Genomic DNA, 20,130 nt, shown 5'->3' with positions numbered 1-20,130 from the left:
GAAACACAATGAGAGCAGAGTATCATTCCCATCAGAGGCCGACGGTCTAGAGAATGGGATCGGTTGACTTTGGCGGGGGGACTTGTATGGGATGGGGGCAGCAAGGAAGATTTCTCCAAGTCTAGTCTCAGTTCGCTGAGCCACTGGGGAACATGCCTAGAAGCTCAGAGGCAGGAAAGAACAGGTTATGTTCAGCATGGCAAGTAGCTCAGTGTGGTGGGTATGTTTTGAGGAGTGGAGTCTGGGAAGGCAGGCAGATGCTATGTCCTAAAAGGTCTGAGGTGTGAGGTCTAGGAGGACAGGTTGGAACTTTTTCCTACAGCTATTAAGCATCATAGGACTGGAATCGAAGGAGTGAGATGGTCAGCTCTGGGGTAGGAAGACACTATGACCGCTCCAGGGAGAGAGGCTTGGAGTGGTCTGAGACTGATGGCAGGAGATCAGCCCAGAGGTTGTTGAATAATTTTAGCTGAGAAATGCTAAGGGCCTGATCTGAAGCTGCAGAGGGAGGACTGATTTGAGAGAGATACAGAAAGTAGTGAGCAGGACTTGGATACCAAGGTAAAGTGGGGGTGGGGGGTTGCGGGTACATGAAGAAAAGCAGGGGTGGCCCAAGGTTGTGGGAAATCTGGAGGGGCTTTACTTCTTGTTGCGAAATTTCTGGAAGCTCTGGCACAATCGGAGCTCACTGGGATGGGCTTTTTCCTGAGAGTGGGGGCTGACAGAGCTGGTGGATCAGGTGAGACAGGAGCGTTGTGGTCTGCGGTCCAGAAAGGTCAAGAATTAGATGCAAATCAGGTATCAATGCACTGTCTCCTTTTGGTCCGTTCTGACTGACATGGTCTTGAGCACAGTCTCAGATCCAGTGTCCCAGGGAATCTGGCCCAGCATCTGTGATACGTCCTGGGCAGCCTGGGGTCTGATGGATGCTGGTCTCAGCGCAGGAATGGAGTGTGGAGGGTTCAGCATGCTTGAGTCTAGTGGGTTCTTGGTTATATAGTGTCAGACTCATACTGGGGGGACGCCTGGGTGGCTCAGCCGGTTTAGTGGCTGCCTTCAGCTTAGGTCATGATCTTAGGGTCCTGGGATTGAGTCCCGAATTGGGCTCAGCAGGGAGCCTGCTTCTCCCTCTGCCTCTGCCTGCCACTCTGCCTGCTTGTGCTCTCTGACAAATAAACAAACAAACAAACAAACAAAATCTTCAAAAAAAACCCCCTCATACTGGGGACACTCAGTGATTAGTCTAATTGCACTTCTTTTTGCCTCTTTTTCTCTTTTCTAGCAACAATTACACATAAAATGTTTCAGAGATGGGTTCTCCAAGTTTTTCTGCAAACCAGCCAGTAACTGCCTGCTATCAGTCACCAAATTATTAATTCCTACCCTAACATAAAACAAATACCTCTGTGAAGCAGTTAAAGTATTCCAAGAATATTTATTTTGAGTGACTAAACTATACACTTCCTGTTCAGTGTTAAGGAAAATTGGTCTTTATTATTCCAGGGAAATGTCAAGATCACTAAGTATCGTAGCATTTTGACCTGTGTTATGTTGAGCAAATTCTCCACATGTTTCTCATAAAAATGTACATCAGAGATGGTTTCAAACTGAATGTCAAACTTCGTTAAAGGTACAGACCTCTTCAAAGTTATTGTGAATATCAAATGTAAGAATCAAACACACATCAGCCTGAGCCATTTTTTTTCTTAGAGGCTCTATCATGCTGACACATTTAGCAACTTTGTGTCATTCCAGGTGATGGAGTGAAGCCTCTGGTCTCATCAGAATGACCTCTGCAGGCTGCTGGCTTGGGCTTTGGACAAACTCCCTCTCCACCAAATTTTTTAAAAAGTGTGTATAACCACTGAAAACATTTTACAAACTGGTGTTCTGGACCCTGCTGGACCTATGTGATATTTACCTGGGTTATACATAATGTTATCTAGCTGCATGCTTTTCTGTATGTAAGTTACAGTTCAACCAAATATGAATACATATTTCCATATTCCATGGAATGTCAAGGAATTTTTTGTTTTAAATAAATTTCTTCCTGGTAAGAGGTTGATGAGGGAGACGTCTTTTGTAGGCCACTCTTCAGTTGCTTAAAAATCTTAGTTCCGTGATCTACTAGAACCTAAATGCAGCATTTTGAATCTGATTCCTTGGTGTCTTTTTGAAGGATCCAAAGAAAAATCAGTGCCTTCTTGGTAAAGAGATTATGACTCCTGCTTATCCTGGGAAGGCAGAGGCAGGGCGAAAGGAGATAGCTTTCACCAGACCACAATGTTTCATAAGCATATTGTTTTGTTGTTCTTGTGTTATTTTGAAATAGAGGTCATTATTAATTTCCAAAATGATTTTGTACGTATTTCCTTGCTTTAAACATCTCCAAAGTCTCAGTGGTACTGAAAAAGGTTAACTTCTAGGACAAATACATTATTGTTTAAGGTTAAACTCCAGAAAACATAAAAAGGCTTTTATTTAGGGTTTTACATCATTGACATTTGTATACGTAGTAGTGATTTGATGCCTGATTTTATCTACTTTTTTTTTTTTTTTGAAGGTTTTTTATTTGAGAGAATCAGAGAGGGAGAGGGCACAAGCAGGCGGAACAGCAGGCAGAGGGAGCGGTAGGCCCCCCACTGAGCAGGGAGCCTGATGCAGGACTCCAGGATCATGACCTGAGCTGAAGGCAGTCGCCTGACCAACGGAGCCACCCAGGAGCCCCATAATACCTTGTTCTTTTCAAGCAAATCCTTAGTGTCACCCTGGTTTAGAGAGTGCAGAGCCAAACTGCCTGGGTTCAAATCCCTGCTCCTTCACTCACTGGTTTCTCACTCTACGCAAGAAACTTTAAGAGGAACATAGTAATAGCAGATGGAGCTGTTCTGAAGATCACGTGAATCCACAAAGTACTTGGTAAGCTTATTAGGGGGCAGGGTAGACAAAACGTTAAGACACTTTAAGATATTTCTGCTAACCTGTTATAACAGTAATATAAAATGCTTTTTTCATATGGAGAGAGGATGCACAGATCGTTCAACGCTTCAGCTACCCAACCTTGGACAAGACTATTCTAGATAACATCTGGAGAGGGTGTGGATTCCACTCCCAGTCAAGGATCTCAATTACTCAGAAGCTTTAGTATCTAATAGAATGAGGACAGCATAAAAACTTTTAAAAATTATCAGGCTGGGCATATCAATATTTATTGAAATACTGAAAAAAAATCCATTTTGTAGAGAAATTCCTGGCAAGAACTGACATGACAATATGTTATTTCACTGATACAGTAAGAAAACGCCAACAAGTAACCGACTTCACACTCGAAACATTGCATGGATTCAGGTCCAAGGTAGCGGATCTGCAGTACAAATGTTCAGACATTACAGATTGTCTGTTTACAAACAGAGACCAACTCTAATAAACCACGCTAAGCCAAAAAAACGTTTATATCTGAGTCTGCTTTTACTAATGAATCCTGTAACTGGTAAGGCAGTTGCTAAGGAAATGTCTCGTGGCAGACGGGTTAACAGCGAGCACTAGAAAAATATCCCTGGCCAACTGTGGATGGACCACAGTCGGCTGGGGTACATTCTTGTTTATCAATTTCTGGTGTTTTTTTTTTTTTTTTCCCAATTTCTGTTCTTGATGTCACCAGGAGTATGGACCTAACTCTCCGTGTTGCCCGTCTTTCTTTCTAACTGCATTTAGGATGGAATTTGCTAGTTTAACAACATACCAGTAATTGACATTTCCTAGGTTTTATTTTCAGCAGAGAGCACTACTGTGTTATTTAAAATAAGAGAACATGGACTTACAGAATCAATGTGCTTAGGGTTGGTTTTTTTTTTTTTTTTTTTTTTTGCAATGTTAAAGACCCTCCAAATAACTATTCCACCAATCTCGTAAATGCCGCCACCCATGTTCCACACACAGGACGCAACCATTTCAGTGTTGACAACACCCATCCCTCTCCACAGGTCTTCTAGCCAAGTTGTTTTTTAACGGGGGAGAGTAAGGATACTGCCGGTCCACTTAAAGCTTTGGACATGGACTCTGATCAGCTCTTTTCCCTTGTCCTTTGAGCTGCGATTACAGGTGACTGAGACTTTGCACTGAGGAGCTGTGAACACTCCGCTTAGCGAACGTGTACCCTTCATGTGGATGAATATTAGAGGCGATTAAAAAAATAATAAAATAATCCTTTTGTACACACAGAAGTAGTAACTCATATCTTTGGTATACAACTTACAATGCTTGTAGAGGAAACCAGGGAAGACTCCACCCTTGTTAAATTTACTTGAAAACAGAGGAAACTACAAGTCACATAATTTACAATAGATATTAAATAAACTACAGTGGTAATTATGTAGATTTACAGACACTGAATCAAGTGGATGATTTTAATTCATTAAGACCCTTCTCTGTCCCTGAACTATGTTCTGCTAACTTGAAGACATGCTACAGTAAACACATATATTTGGTTTCTTCAGTCTTGGCTATATCTTATACAAAGGTGAAACCAAGGAACAATAAATTAGCATCATCATTGTCTACAGTTGAAACTATGATATACAATATAAATAAACTATTCAAAAGCCTGAAACATTTATGAAAAAAATTAAGGGACTAGGAGATACTTTTCAGTTTTTACAGTTTTTACAAGTGATTGTGCCGCTGATAATCTCAAAAAAAAAAAAAATCAAAGTCTAAATGAGATTCTCGTTGTTGATTTTAGTGTCTCACGACATACAATAATTAAGTACTGTTAAAAATAATTACCAATCAGAAAAATAACATCAAGGAAATTACTGCTTTAGCTATTTTGTAATATCAGTTTTCCCTCCCTTCCCCCACAGGACCTAAAAGAATGTAAACACTATCTTTGACTTGAGAGTATTAATACTTTATTTTAAACAAATGTTGGTCCACATCTGCACAGCTACCTCTCAGAATTGTGAAATAAGGCAAGACTTCCATACCTGTGGCATTACATGTCAATAATACTGCTATCGTTGTTGGGAGAGTTTGTTTTGCAAGTCTTTGTCCTTCAATATTTGTTCTAGAGCAGACTTTGGTCTATGACTCAGAAAGGTCAGTATCATTCTCTTCCTTCACCTTTTGGGGAAGATTGGGATCGCTTTAGTATCTTTCCAGTCCATCTGTAGGCATCACTGTTGCCATTCTATGTTAAGGGGGTGTTCAACTGCAACAAGCAGGAGACTCGAGACAATTGATAAGCTCACCTTTTCGTTTCTTTTTGCATAGCTTAACATGCTTCGGTTTTATTTTAAACTACTTAGCACTGTGACTATTTGACATCCCAGATTAAAATATATTTCAGGTTTTATTTTCAAACAAACTACAAACTTTGATGGTTCAAAAGATGGATGTACCCTAACAAGCCTTTTGGCAAGAAATTTTCATGAAATCTGACAACGCCAAAGCCACATTTCAGTAACAGAAGCAGAAATAAGGTCTAGCTTGCTTTAGCTATGGAGCATTTGTTTTAAGTTTGTAGTCCTTTCCCTTAATATTAATTAATGCTTATATAAGGTCAGAAGAGGGATACTGCCTGCTTTTTTTTTTTTTTTAAACATGAACACATGACAGAACCCAGAACATATTTAAAATGGCAAGCTAACATATTACAGACTGTTCTTATCAACTGTTTGCAGGTCTAAGACACAGACATTCAAAATTAGGCTTCTCATGATTTGGTGGAGCTACTAGTGGGTGTGGCTGAGCACAAGTCCATAAGGACAGGTTCCGTGATCACAGGACAGAAGGTGCTGGGTCCTTGAAAGAAGAGGGAAGGGCTATTACAGGCGCAGCCGATGGATTTTTTTTTTTTTTTTTTTTTGAGTCGTTTTAGTTCAGCTTTACCGTGGAGGCATTTCATAAGCTCAAATCCCCTGCTGTAGAAGCCTAATTAATAACACAGATCAGTTTCTAAATTTCTTCACAGCGGAGATCAGTTTAACTATACAAGAATTGTTCCGTCCGTTTTTATTCCAATATGGTGTTGGTATCCATCCAGGAGTTCAATCCACTCCGTTACCATGTCTTTTATATGGAATCCTTTGGGGATGTGAAGCCTTTGATTCACAGTTTGCAATACAAATACCCTGATACATCATTTATTTGCTAGTAAGTATTTGATTATTATGCCTTTTTAAACTCAATATCTTTAAACCAAGTTTTTAGTTAGTGTTGCTTGGAGCAGTTCAGAGTATTTTTTTTTTTTTTCTTTCTTCCTGTCTTTCCCCCCCACCAATCTCGTTTTGTTTTGAAAGCAGGGGCTGGAACCTAAGCTCTTTTCGCATGCAACATTTCAATAAGGAGGTTGTTGTAGGGCACATCCCCATTCAGGTGCTTGTAGTAGAGATATTCCTCAGCCTGCATGCTGATGGCCCGGATTTCGGGTAGTCGAAGAAGTAGCTGCCCGAATTTCTCTGTTTGCTGTGGGTAGTTGCACATCGTATAGTCCAGCAGGGCAGCATTTACTTGTTCCTGGACACCTTCTACCAGCTGGAAGTTCTCAAGGTTTTTGACATCTGGATTTAAAAAAAAAAAAAAAAAAAAAAAGCACGCTATTTTAATGGCATTTTAATTCCTGTTTACTATAGCCGTGTGTTCAATTAATGGGTGTATTTTCCTCCTGACATAAAGCATACTTTATAAGCTGCTGAATATTCAGTAAGCCCCACTCGCCAAGCTTCCCAGGAAAAGGCTCACAAAAGAGCTTTAGAAGAATGTCTTGTTGAAATTCTGCATATACCTCAAATCAATTAGACACCAATGGATTTTGAGCAAGGTCAACTCTTTTCATATCTTACAAAAGGAAAGGTTTGAGGATTCCTAAAGTAGAGGGATCATAATATATTGCCGGCAAATGAGTCCCTAGAGAAAGACCTATCTTAACCCAGTATATTACACAATTCATATAATTCTGTATTAATTTTTCTGACCCAAGGTGAAATCTGTGTCCAGGGTATGATGTAGTTAATTCTAATAAAAAGTGACAGGGTTCTTGTTTCTGTTTGACATTTTCTAAATGATTCTGAAAGCCTTTGACTTGTCTAGCCTATGCTAATGAACCATCTGGTACACTCCAGTGACTGCCAACAGAACTATTCGCTACTTGGAGCTCTCTAAAATATATATCTCAGTGACTAATGATCTTTATCAAATGAAAGCCCTGTCCTTTAGGCAGAATACGCGCCGGGATGGCCGGTGCCCTTTAACCCAAATGAGGTTTGAAAGTCTGATACTTTCCTTTCCTTTTCTTTCCCCCTGATCCTCGGTCACTCCTACAGAGAAGATGCGACACAGGCATTTCACGCAGCCTAACTCCTGATGATCATCCAGTTGTTTTAAGGCATCTGCCCTAGCGGTCTTTATAAATATTGAACAAGGGAGAAACACAGAATCAAAAAAAGACAGCATGACATACAGATGCATACATGCGCAGCCAGCGAACAAGGGAAAACGGTTTTGTTGGAATTCCTCTTCTGGAGTTTATTTACACTAACTCCAACTTTAATATAATGTGTATATAGGAGTCTCTCGAAAAAAATATATAGATATGTGTATTTACATACATCCATGCTAAGAAAGTAAACAGATGCAGCACCCCTCCAGCCCTGTTTTATTTTCTAATTGGATAAAAATAAATAAGAATGATTCTGAAGAAAACCACATAATCCTATGATTAAAAGGTTAAATGTACTAAACTCAGTTACTAGTTACCATAGTAACTCATACCCAATACTTCTGGCACTGAACTTGGCTGTCAAACTTAGTCTGTACTTACGTGCCCGTCCATTCTGGTATCTCTAAATCCTCTTAAAATAAAATTACTCACTTGCCTCGGGGTGGGGGGGTGGGAGATGGGCAGAATGGGGAAAGGGGTGCGGGAGATATAGGCTGCCCCTTATGGCATGACCGAGTCAAGGAAATAAAGGGCACAACGTAGGACATGTGGTCAGTGACCCTGTACTAGCGTTGCGTGGTGACAGATGACAGCTGCACTTGGGGTGGGCACAGCACAGCACACAGAGAAGCTGAATCACAATATTGCATCCCTGAGACCAATGAAACACTCTGTGTCAATTCTACTCAAATAAAAAAAGTAACAACAAGCAAAAACAACACAAAACAAACCAAACAAAAAAAAAAAAGGTTACCTTACATCTGCTGTTTAAATGTGTCTGGGATGATTTTCCTGTTTATATTTTGAGCCATAACTTTGCATTCAACATGTTTCCCCCTCCTCATCCCCCAAGTCTCTGCCCCAAATTAGAAACAGTGAGGAATTAGTACTGAAATAGGTACGCAGGGCGAGCATTGGATACCACCATCTATTTCAAAGTGAAATGGGAGAATAAAAAAATCTGATTATTAGTGAGATGTGCCAACAGATAAATGCTAACACTATTAGGATCCGTGTCTTCTAGTGACATTGAAACTGGCAGGCAAGTTGTTGCTCACTTGACATACAGCTAATAAAGCATTTTCCATCTGATCTAAAATATTTTATTTTAAATAATATTATTTATTTATCTGAGAGAGAGAGTGAGCGAGAGAACAGAAGCATGGGGGGAGAGTGAGAGGGAGGGAGAAGCAGACTCCCTGCTGAGAAGGGAACCAGATGCAGGGCGCAAACCCAGCACCCTGGGGTGACCTGAGCCAAAGGCAGATGCTTAAACGACTGAGTCACCCAGGCGCTAATCTAAAATATTTAAAAAACTATCTTAAGTCATTTGAAAATACAAATACATTGAGTTACATCTGGTTCAAAATTACAAAATGTCAATGTATAGAAATGCCCTTGATACACTCTAGCCCGTTATGGGACAGAAGAATTTTACATTCGTGTCAGCCTTGACCCTGTGGCGCACCTTCTCCTTTCAAGGGCTCGCACTCTGGTGATGTGTTTGGGTCCTTCATAAAGGATCACTGCAAAGAGCTGACATCATTTAAAAACAGTTCCTCTGAATATTGGCAAATTTCTTGTTGTTTTTTCTTTCTACCCTTCATCCAACCTAAAGAAGACAGAATTCACCTTTCTCTTTTACATACGAGTAGGAAGTTGAAAAAGAAAACAAGCCACTTTAGGTGTTACAGTGAGCTAAACACCATTACAGCAAAACAACTGAAATGGTGCATTATTTTATGCTACAATGAAAGATATTCTCACAAGCAGGGAAAGGTAACAAGAGTCACAGAGATTAATAGGGAGGATGGGGGAATTTGCACAGTTTAAAAATGTAAGATAAATGAACAATAGTCTTTTTAGAAAACAATAGTCTTTTTAGAAAGTTGTTGTTGAAACTTTTTTTGAGACCTAGGTTCTACCTTCTGTGATAAATTACGCCACTCTGGTAAGAAAAAAAATCTATTAAAAAACATAAAATGAAGGAGCATTAGTTCTGGTTTATGTGTTTACTAACATCACCGAATAATCATTTAAAGTCTCCAGATTAGCATGTGCTGGATAATTTCTATAAAAACTGATATAAACTGGTACCTTTCTTCTGAAAGTTTAAAAATATATGCCATTTTTCTTCTGAAGGAAAAAATACAGCTTTCCTGTACTTTGGCCTTATCTCTAATTTTTCTCTGAAGTCCATCAGAGTTGGGATGCCTGGGTGGCTCAGTGGGTTAAGCCTCTGCCTTCAGCTCAGATCATGATCTCGGGGTCCTGGGATCAAGCCCCGCATCGGGCTCTCCGCTCAGCGGGGAGCCTGCTTTCCCCTCACTTTCTCTGCCTGCCTCTCTGCTTACTTGTGATCTCTCTCTGTGTTAAATAAATAAAATCCTAAAAATAAATAAGTATATATATAAAGTCCATCACAGTTGAATTCACGTGACTGAATTTTCCCATTAAGCCAATTCTAAGAATTTCTCACAAAATCTACCAAAAATTATGCTGCTAATAACCCCAAAGGTACTTACTGATTGTATGTTTTGTGTTTACAGAGACAATCTGTAATTTGATGTCAATGACCCTGATATTTAAGCTATACAAGGTGGAAAAAAAAAAAAAAAAGAAAGAACAAGATTTTTATGGGATTACTATCATTTATTGACCATGTAGTTCCTGGATCAATGCTCTGTGGGTTGACTCTACTTTCGGCTATCAATTCCTCTAGCGGCATTTGCAGCGCTTTAGTAACCGTCTGTTTCCCTAGTAGACTGTAAGCACCTTGGTGTGAGGACTCAGTATTAGTCAAAGCATCCCCAGACAATTCTCCAATTAATGTCTGCTTTATGTTATTGATGTATTTGTCCAAGACTGATATCACTGTGACATTACTATTACATTCAACTGTTAAGATTTTATTTATTTATTTGATAGAGATCACAAATAGTCAGGCAGAGAGAGAGGAGGAAAGCAGGCTCCCCGCTGAGCAGAGAGCCCGATGCGGGGCTCAATCCCAGGACCCTGAGACCATGACCTGAGCTGAAGGCAGAGGCTTAACCCACTGAGCCACCCAGGCGCCCCCAACTGTTAACTATCTTATAAACCAACTTCGTTTCTTTTTCTAATTCGAAACTGGCTTCCAAAAATTGATTTATACAACAGATTTCTTCCTGAAATTAAGTATTTAAAATGTGACAATATTTTCTGGCTCAAGAACCATGTGTGAATCCTGTGGTCTGAATAATCAAGTCTTAATTTACATGTTTTGCCAATGAAGATTTCCCTTGGACAGTTTTACGTTAAGGGAAATGCACCCACATCCTCATTTGGATTTGGAGTTAAGATCCCTGAGTTTCTACATTTCTTGCATGTCTAGCCTGAGAGGTGGACCATAGTTTCTCTGCTATGATCGAGATGGTTCACAAAGACCTAAAAGCAACAGGGAAGATTAAGTGCCAAAATACTGATACCACCACCTCTTGGAAGACTCATATTTTTCTCTTTTATGTAGTTCATTTGCACTTACCTCTTAGGAAGAGTCCAGAAACTTAAGTGTGCTCCCACAATACTAAAGGATTTTTTTTTTTAAGATTTTATTGTTTATTTATTGAGAGAGAGAGTTGGGGGAGACGCAGAAGAAGAGGGAGGGAGAGAATCCCGTACAGATTCTGATCTGAGCACGGATCCCAACGGGGGGCGTGATCTCACAACCCTAACATCATGACTTGAACGAAAATCAACTGCTGGATGCTTAACCGACTGAGTCACCCAGGCGCCCCACGGAATTCATGACCTTTTGTGAAAATTCACACATGAAATACAGATGAAATGTATTCCATATTAAGTAATGAACGGGAGCTGGCATACATGGTAGTCTAAATTAAGTAACAGGGCCCTGTAACACCAAAACCTCCGAATGAACTGATATTAAATTACATGAGAAAACAAAATCTGGAAAAATTATTACCTATTCTGGAGTCCTCAGAAATCATATGTTTTCAAGATGTGTTCAGTTCCCATCTAAATACCACTGTACCGTATTCGGATTCTAGAAAAACTCAGCTGGAAGAGGAGGGACTGACAGGAGACCAGAATTCCCACCAGTTCTTCTGTGGTGTCTTACGCTCAAGTCTCCTGCATTTGGCCCTCCATGTTCCCCTTTGAAATTTATATAAGCTTCATTTTAATACAGTTTAAAAATACAAGTTAATGAACTCTAGCACTGCAAATTCGGAGTTGGAAATTGCATGTAAACAGACAGAGGCATCCCCTACCCTTTCTCTATAGCCTTTAAATTTTGATGACTGGCAAAAGCATTTTGTGCTTCTCCTCTAAGTATCAATCTCTTATCATCTATTCTACTTTATTCACTGAGGGACTAATTACCAACTTTTTATATGAAGCAGTATTACGATAAGCTCACAGTGGCACGCTCAGATTTTTTTCCATCCTTATTGGAAAGTAAACCCTTAGGTCTTCTTGAATATATTACAGCACTGGCTTCTCAGCCATACACAACACTCAGACTTTCTCTGAAGATACTGATTTCTGCCTCTCTGGTACCTGCCACATGGCACAGTCTGTAAATCTTCCTGTTCAGCACTTTTTTTCAGTGATGGGTCCTTGGCTGAGCAAGGGGGCTAGAAGCTGGGGGGCTAGGGGCTCAAATGGAGTGTGCTGTCTTTTGCTAAGAAGATAATTACCTTTGTTAATTTTCTGCATGTGGGAAAACAATTGCATCTTGCCCTTTGAAGGAGATGAAAGTGGGAAAAAGAGGTACTATTTCGCACCTAGAGAACACTTTCTTTTCCTTGAGGCTTTTGGAAGGCTGGCGATCTAGTAAATAGGTACACAATCTGTCCTTTGCTTAATATGCCAGAAAAGGAGAAATTTTCTGTAAAGAATTAATTTAAAAAAATTTTTTAAAGGGCTATATTTAAATAATTTATATATACATAATTTTGTAAGAACTTTGAGAGCAACTTGCTACTTCTTTTCATATGAACAAAGTTCACTTAATAAAAAGTGAGGGTTGTTTAGTGGTTGGACAAGGAGGACAAGATATTTTAGTGCTGATGTTGAAGATTAAATTCTATCCTGTTTTCAGCAAAACTTCAAACTCAAGATTTTACATTCATCGCTGTTAAGTCCCCTAAAAAATGGGTTTGTGTGTATATATGCTTATTAACACGAGCTATTTTTAGCAACTAGAATACACAATTCGGTGTCTTCAAATGCAAATTACTAACAAGAAAATGAAACTCTTTGGCAGGAGCTGTATGTAAAAACATGGACAAACAGCATATGCATTATTTATGTACATAGAAATAACAAGCCTTTACAACTACTGACGGCTTTGTAACTTACCAGGCATTATAACATGCATTATTTATTATTTACACCTTTATGTATATGTGTATATGAACTCATCCATCCGTCCATCTGTCCATCCATCCATCCATCCATCCATCCATCCTCTCATTCATTCAGTCTGATAGCCCTGCACCAGGTATTAAAAATACCTGGAATAAAACACACAGTCTCTGTGTGAAGTAGTTTATTTAATGTTATATAGATCAGCAGGGATGTCTTGGGCACACGCAGGATCAGCAGCTTCACTTTCATGCAGAAGGAGGGCAGAGGGCAAGAGGAGGATGGGCCATCGAGTTGAAGAGTGAAGGACACCCCCGGTCAGAAAGAGTCTGGATTTCAGTCTGAAAGCAATACAGGTGCACTGAAAGGTTTTAAGAAGGAAAGAGTCAGCTCTCTAAGTTAGAAAGAGCACCAGAAGTGGAGCTCCAGAAGGGGAGCTCCAGTACCAGAAGTGAGGAGAAGGGATTGGTATTTGGAGGAGGGGAAGAAGGGAGCAGTCTCATGCGAGGACAGTCAGGAGGCTGTCGCAGGAACAGAGATGAGAAGTGCCGTGGACCACGGGGCTGAGATGAACTTGAAAGGCATCAAGATCATTGGCTCAACAGGGCTTCTTGGCTCTGTGTTCATCGAGAGTAGGAGAGAGTGAAGATCCTGGATGACTTCAGGGTGTCTGTCAAGGGAGGAAGGTGGTGGCTATCCTTTCAGCAAGAGGCGGAAGAGGGTATTTGAGAGGGCAGAATGTAGTAAGTCTAGGTATAGCCATGTTGAATTTAAAGAGCTTATGGAACACTCTGGAAATGAAGGCCCAGACCTCAGCAGAGAGGCATGGATGGTGGTCAGAATTGGGATTCACCAATGGACTGTTGTTGGATGAAACCCTCAGGCTCAGTGAGAATGTTTAGACAGAAACAGGGCCTAGTGGTGGGATTCTGGAAAAGGCTAGCTTTTAAGGGATGCTTTCTTGAGAAGGTATTATAGGTATTTTGAAATTAAGACTCAGAGATTAAATAGCTTTTCTAAGATCTCAAAGTAAGCCAGACCGAGGGAGGGAGAAGCTAACATTTCCAAGCACTAGTCAATGTGCAAAGGAATTTTTTTACACGTTTTCGCATTTAATACTGTTAAGAATCTTATTGGGAAGATATGGTTATCTTCATTCTCCAGATAAAGAAACAAGATTTCCAGGGATCATGTAACTCTACCTCCTCAGCTTACTAAGGCATGGACCCTGGATTTTAAGAAGCTCTCCGACTCTGGAGTCCTTGAATAATGCCCCCAAGACATCCCCGAGCAGAGCTGGGTATTGGACCTTGAAGGGCTCCTGACTTTCAGGTCCTGGCGCTTGTTTCCCCCTAGTGTCACAGCCTGCAAGTTTCTGCCACCTGCTGGGGTTGGAGAATGGGGTGTCCTCCTTAAAACAGTTCCTTTTCCAAGGGGTCTCAAAATACATGAGTTTTCAGAGCATTTGAATGAAATAGTATACTACTGATATTTATACTGGTATGTCGCATACTTTTGATTCATCTTTGATGATTCTGAAGAACTTGAACATTTTAAATGCCACAGATCATTATTATAAATAGCAGTCACAAGTGAGACTGAGTACAAGTTAGTGTCATAAGGTCTTTTCTGAGCAATCCCCAACCATCCCTTTCCACTGGGACTATAAGGTGGCAGGACTAAGGAAAAAAACAGTTTCTCTCTGCTTCATATATGGAGTTTAGGAAAAAGGGTTCCACTGACTTAGGAAGTTTGAAAAGCGCTTGACTTTGTGGTTATAATAGCATCATTCAAAGGAAATTTGGTCTGATTTAATTTCACTGACCAGTCCCGTCAAGCAGATCTTTCCTTCCCTCTGTGCCTATGGTTCTATCTGTAAAATATGGGAACTCACTCTCTTAGTCTCTTAGGGTCATGGAAAAGTAAAATATGGATTAAATATGAATAAACTTTTAAAAAGAGGTCGCAGTTTTCCAAAATTAAAGCACAGTGAATACTTGAAAGTTTATCCCATCCATGATCACAAAGAATATTCCAGAAAATGGGACCAATTCTGAAGTTTCAGTTGAAGACTTTTCATGCTATTGTGTTAATTTTGAAGCCCAGTTCCCCCAACTATATGCAGCAGTCTGCAAAAACACTACCTCGAAGCCAGTGGCTAGCACAGTCTCCAGAGATGTACAGCTCAGAAATATCATCTCATAAAGAATGTCACCTAGAGCAGTGCCTGCCCTTTTGTCAATTTCTGGTTCATAATGTCATCCCCAAGAGGCAATGGACATTTAATTCCTCACTAATTAAATATCTTTATTTTCAGTCTCAATTCTAACTTTGAGATCATGAGCACCTCACTATTTGGGGCCTCAAGTTTTCCTCACCTGGGAACTTCAAGGTTGGACTTGGTCTCTATCCTCACTCACAGCCCTAATGGTCCATGACTGGATGCTTGTGAACTGAAGTATGAAAAGGAAGATACTGGGTTATCAGTTGTTAAGCTTTTGCCTTCGACTGGGGTCATGATCCCAGGGTCCTGGGATCGAGCCCCGCGTCAGCTCTCTGCTCAGAAGGAAGCTTGCTTCTCCCTCACCCACTACCCCTGCTTGTATTCCCTCTCTCGCTGTCCAATAAATAAACAAAATCTTAAAAACAAACAAAAAAAAAAAGGGGGGGGGAGATCCTGAGTTGTCAACATACAGGTAACAAGCAGAATTCTGCAATCATTCCATTGGACTATCACTGGCTTTTTTTTTTTGCTTAACTGTCTGGAAAGTGCTTCAATTCTCTAAGATGGTTTTTGGCCTGAATTACAAATCATTTCAAACTTTGTTTAGTACACAGCTATGATCTGACACACTGTGCCCCAGGGAAAGTGGCACTGAATTCATTTACGTTGAAGTAGCTCCCTCCTTGACAAGGAAAAATGGAGCCCTGGCGTGCACACACAGAGGTTGCAGAAGTTTCAAAGCTCCTGTGTGCCGAGGATGGGCAACTTCTCTGTTGAGTACACAAAATACAGAATTGAATACAAATGGTATCGCTTAAATACGTCTAATGAAACTATTCCAGGAGTTCACATACAGTGTCTTTTTGGAAGAAAATGGAAACCCTTTATCATAGTCCACCTTTGCACTCCTCTCCAGATACACTGGTCTCCTTGCTGTTCTTCAACATGGAAACTTCCTTCTGCCTTCGGACCTTTGCACTTGCTGCCCTCATTCTGCATGGTTCTTCCCCTGTTGTACAGATTCACTCCCTCACGTCACTTCAGCCTTAGCTCAAGTAACATCTACTCAAAGAAGCCTTTGCTGACTACCCTTTCTATAGGCTCGGCCTTGTTATCAAATCACTCTCTGCACCCTCACTCTGCCTTATTTTTCTTTAAAATACATGTCATGTATCGCAGAGATATTTGTATGCCCGTATCTGTTCCTAGCAGCACTGTTCACAGTAAGCCAAAAGGTAGAAGCAATCTAAAGGGCCGCTGATCACTGAACAGATAAACGAAATGTGGTCTATACATCCAATGGTTTTTTTTTTTTTTTTTGTAAAATTTTATTTATTTATTTGACAGAAAGACAGAGAGAGATCACAAGTAGGCAGAGGCAGGCAGAGAGAGAGGGGGGAAGCAGGCTTCCCCACTGAGCAGAGAGCCTGATGCGGGGCTCAATCCAGGACCCTGAGATCATGACCTCAGCAGAAGGCAGAGGCTTAACCCACTGAGCCACCCAGGCGGCCCTAACCACTGGGATATTAAACAGCCTTAAAAAGGAGGGAAATCCTGACATAGGCTACAAGGACACTGTGCTAAATGCAATAAGCCAGTCATCGAAAGAAAATCACTGTTATGAGGCACCCAGAGTAGGATATTCATAGACAGAAAGTAGGATGGTGATTACCTGGGCCTGAAAGAAATGAGGGCTCATGTTGAGTAAGTCTAGAGTTTGAGTTTTGCAAGATGAAAAGAGTTCTGGAGATTGGCTGGACAAGAAGGTAAATGCATTCAGTGTTCCTGAACTGAACACTTACAAGGAACATCAGACGGAACCACATCCCTTCAGGCTGCTTCCGTGGTCCTTCCATGAACGAACGCCTGATGCCTCAGAGTGACCACTGCCCCATTTTGTGTTCCTACATAACCTCAACTACACATTCTTACTGTTGCTTGTTGGACTGAGTGTGCATTATACGTGTATTTGTCTAGTTTTTGAAACTGCCTGCTACCCTCATCAGAGTGAAAGCTGTGAAGGAAGACTTGGTCTAATCTGCAGCTGTATCTTAGCATCTAAGAGGGCAGTGCTCGGCTTAGAGAAGATCCTCACTACAGCTGACCCCTTATTATCCACGGCGTGGCCTTCCATGATTTCAGCCACAGGCAGTCAACTGTGGTCTGGAAGCAGATGACCTTCCCCCTGATGTGTCATTAGAACGTCAGCAGAACCTCATGCTACACCACAGCGTCCACACCATTCCCCTCACTTCACCTCATCCCGCAGGCATTTTATCTCCTCACGTCATCACGAAAAGAAGGGTAAGGTGTTTTGAGAGAGAGAGGAAAACCACATTCATGTAACTTTTATTAAAGTACATTGCTAGAATTGTTCCACTTTACTATTAGTTATTGTTGATTATTTCTTACTGTGCCTAATTTAGAAATGAAACATTATCACAGGTATGCATTTATAGAAAAATGTAATATATAATATATATAATATGATATATAAATTATAATATATAAATATAAATATATATATATGTGGGTTCAGTATGATTCACAGTTTTAAGCATCCATGACTAGGGGTCTTGGAACATTTCCCCCATAGATCAGGGGTGTTGGGACCACTATAAATATGTGAAGAATGAACAAATAAATTTCCTGATTAAACACTGCTTTGCCCCAAACCAAAACCTTTTCCTTTTTTTTTTTTTTGCTTCTAACATACTATTCTTCCGTATCAAATTCAGGGCAGACTTTATTTTTGTTTCACGCAGAATTATTTCATAACAGTAAGCAAGAAGCACGAAGTCCATTATGTATTGCATTTTCTTGGGGAAGACTCAAAAGGGAATTTTGGCTGGGTGCTCTGAATGTAGTGCCAAGCCTGCCCGTTTTTCTTGAATCATGTGGACTTTTCTATGTGTAGAACATTTTACTTGGCCACGTTTTACACATTTACCAGCTCACTCATTGACCCATATTGAAGGCTTGAGGTTCTGTAGCTGCGGCTGCTTAATGGACATCTCTTCCCCAATGGCCTGCGGGTATCTCAAACTCACACTAAAACTGAGCTCACTCTCTGTTTTGCTTTGTTTTTCCTGAGTCTATTCCTTCTCTTGTTTTCCCTAGACCAGTTGGATTGGTATCTCTTAATACGTATAGACGTCACTGCCACCAGGGAGCCTCCCCCGAGCCGTCTCTATAGATCCTCTAGCACGTTCCATTTGCCCATCACATAGATGATTGGGTACTTCGTGGTTATCTGACTGTCAATTGAGAACAGGGATAGACCTACCTTGTTAATGGTTACCCTTCCCTCCCCAGGCCTAGCACAGTGCCTGGACAAAGCAGGAGACTATGTCACACTGGTCGAGTGAAAGAAGGTACTTTCACAAGAATTCCTACATCAATCTTCCCCTTGCTTGTGCCTGAAAGATCTTCCGAATTATTTCCAGTCCTATCTTCTCTGTCAAGTTTTTCTTTCTTTCTTTCTTTTTAAAAGATTTTATTTATTTATTTGACAGAGAAAGAGATCACAAGTAGGCAGAGAGTTAGGCAGAGAGAAAAGGGGAAGCAGAGCCCGATGCGGGGCTTGATCCCAAGACCCCGAGATCATGACCCGAGCTGAAAGCAGTGACTTAACCCACTGACCCACCCAGGTGCAGCCACACCACGCCCCTCTCTGCCTGCCCCGCCCCCAAACTTTTCTTGATCTTCCAGTCACTGGTCTGTATCCTGCCTCCCCTACTAGATTGTGTTCTCTCAAAAGGCAGTGATCCTGTCTTAACTTCCACACAGCCCAAACACAGCACCACACACACAAAAGACACCCAATACACATACTATTAAACTTGCTAATTTGAATTAAACTCCCATAAAGCATATGCAAATCAAGTCCCTAAGAATATACTGAGCACCTTTTATAGGCCAATAGTCCCAGCTGTTAAACTCTTAAGCAGTTTTAAAGTTCACCTTGTTCAATTCATAACCAATTTCAAACATCACAGCAGAACATATTTCCCATAATTTATCTCTAAAAAAAGTATAATTGGATTCAAATCAGATTTAAAATGGAAGAAACCGAGTTCAGTGAATGAGGAGAAGGGAAAACATTGGGTTTCTCTGATGTTATGAACTGGTAATCTGTGTTGACGAGGAAAAATCTATTTTGAAGCTGTACCGTGCTAAGGGGCCACATCAACTGACACAGAACACTCACATTTTCCTTCTACGTGTAAATTTACAGTTTGTTTTCCCAAAGTGTTGGGGGTAAAAATGAGGAAGGAAGGTTCTCCTAAAGAATTATTTTAAAAACAGGAATTAAAATAGATCCTGTTTCATCAACCTCTCCCATACCAGATGATAGCAAAAAACCACATTAAAATGCTTGGAGAATGAAAGGCAAAAATAAGGTCTCTGGCTGGGAACTGACGGACTATTTTGAGGCAGGGAAAGAAAATTTAAAGGGGCCCGGGATGAGACCATTTTCTGGTTTCCCCCTCAATTTCAAATAAAGCTGTGCGTCAGAACAGATCTAGTAACTAAGGGCAAATACATACGATGCCTGATGACAGGTAACTTTTCACGTGTACATGACACTCAAGACTGCAGCTGCCCCGGCCGGCCAGCCTTGGAAGTCAGAGTCCTTGTCTTGTTTTAAGACCATCTGTCCCCCTCAGAATATGAAATGTCCACATTCAGAAAAAGCAGCCATTCCTGATAGAAAAGCTCTTCACTCCATTCTTGTAGTCACGTCCCAAAACAGTTTTTGATTCATAACTTTGCATTTGATTTCCATTCAGGAACTTTTGTGGCTTTTGCAAAGTTTTCTTCTTCTCTTAGAATAAGATATGAGGTTTGGTTTGTTCAGGTGGTAAGTCAAGACTATGAATAAACCAACGTTATCATATGAAAGAGAATTAAACAGGCAGATCCAAGTGGGGATATATTAAGCCAAATTTAAACTCGAGTTGTTGAATTTAGCCTGTACTAGATGTCTGGTTTGCCTCGGGATAAATTCAGCTTTCCAGCTAATCGAATGAGGAAAACTGCCTCAGGTATGATAAAATTTACAAGAGAACGCTGTCGAACACTTCTTGTTAAAAATATT

General features: G+C 40.6%; 1 protein-coding gene across 3 annotated transcripts in view; it reads right to left on the bottom strand.

The window, feature by feature from the left end:
- Nucleotides 1–3,170: 3,170 nt before the first annotated feature.
- NR5A2 (nuclear receptor subfamily 5 group A member 2) overlaps nt 3,171–20,130 on the bottom strand; it is a 138,009-nt gene continuing 121,049 nt past the window's right edge. For all 3 annotated transcript variants that reach the window (XM_059146214.1, XM_059146212.1, XM_059146213.1), the window contains one exon: nt 3,171–6,560. In XM_059146214.1, the coding sequence (XP_059002197.1) occupies nt 6,313–6,560 (248 nt within the window). In that variant the 3' untranslated portion in view covers nt 3,171–6,312. The remainder of the gene's footprint in view (nt 6,561–20,130) is intronic.

The sequence above is a fragment of the Mustela lutreola genome, chromosome 14 (assembly GCF_030435805.1).
Source record: "Mustela lutreola isolate mMusLut2 chromosome 14, mMusLut2.pri, whole genome shotgun sequence".
In the NCBI taxonomy this organism is placed as follows: Eukaryota; Metazoa; Chordata; class Mammalia; order Carnivora; family Mustelidae; genus Mustela; species Mustela lutreola.
The sequence above is the reverse complement of the archived record's forward strand: the minus strand, read 5'-3'. Positions and strand labels throughout refer to the sequence as shown.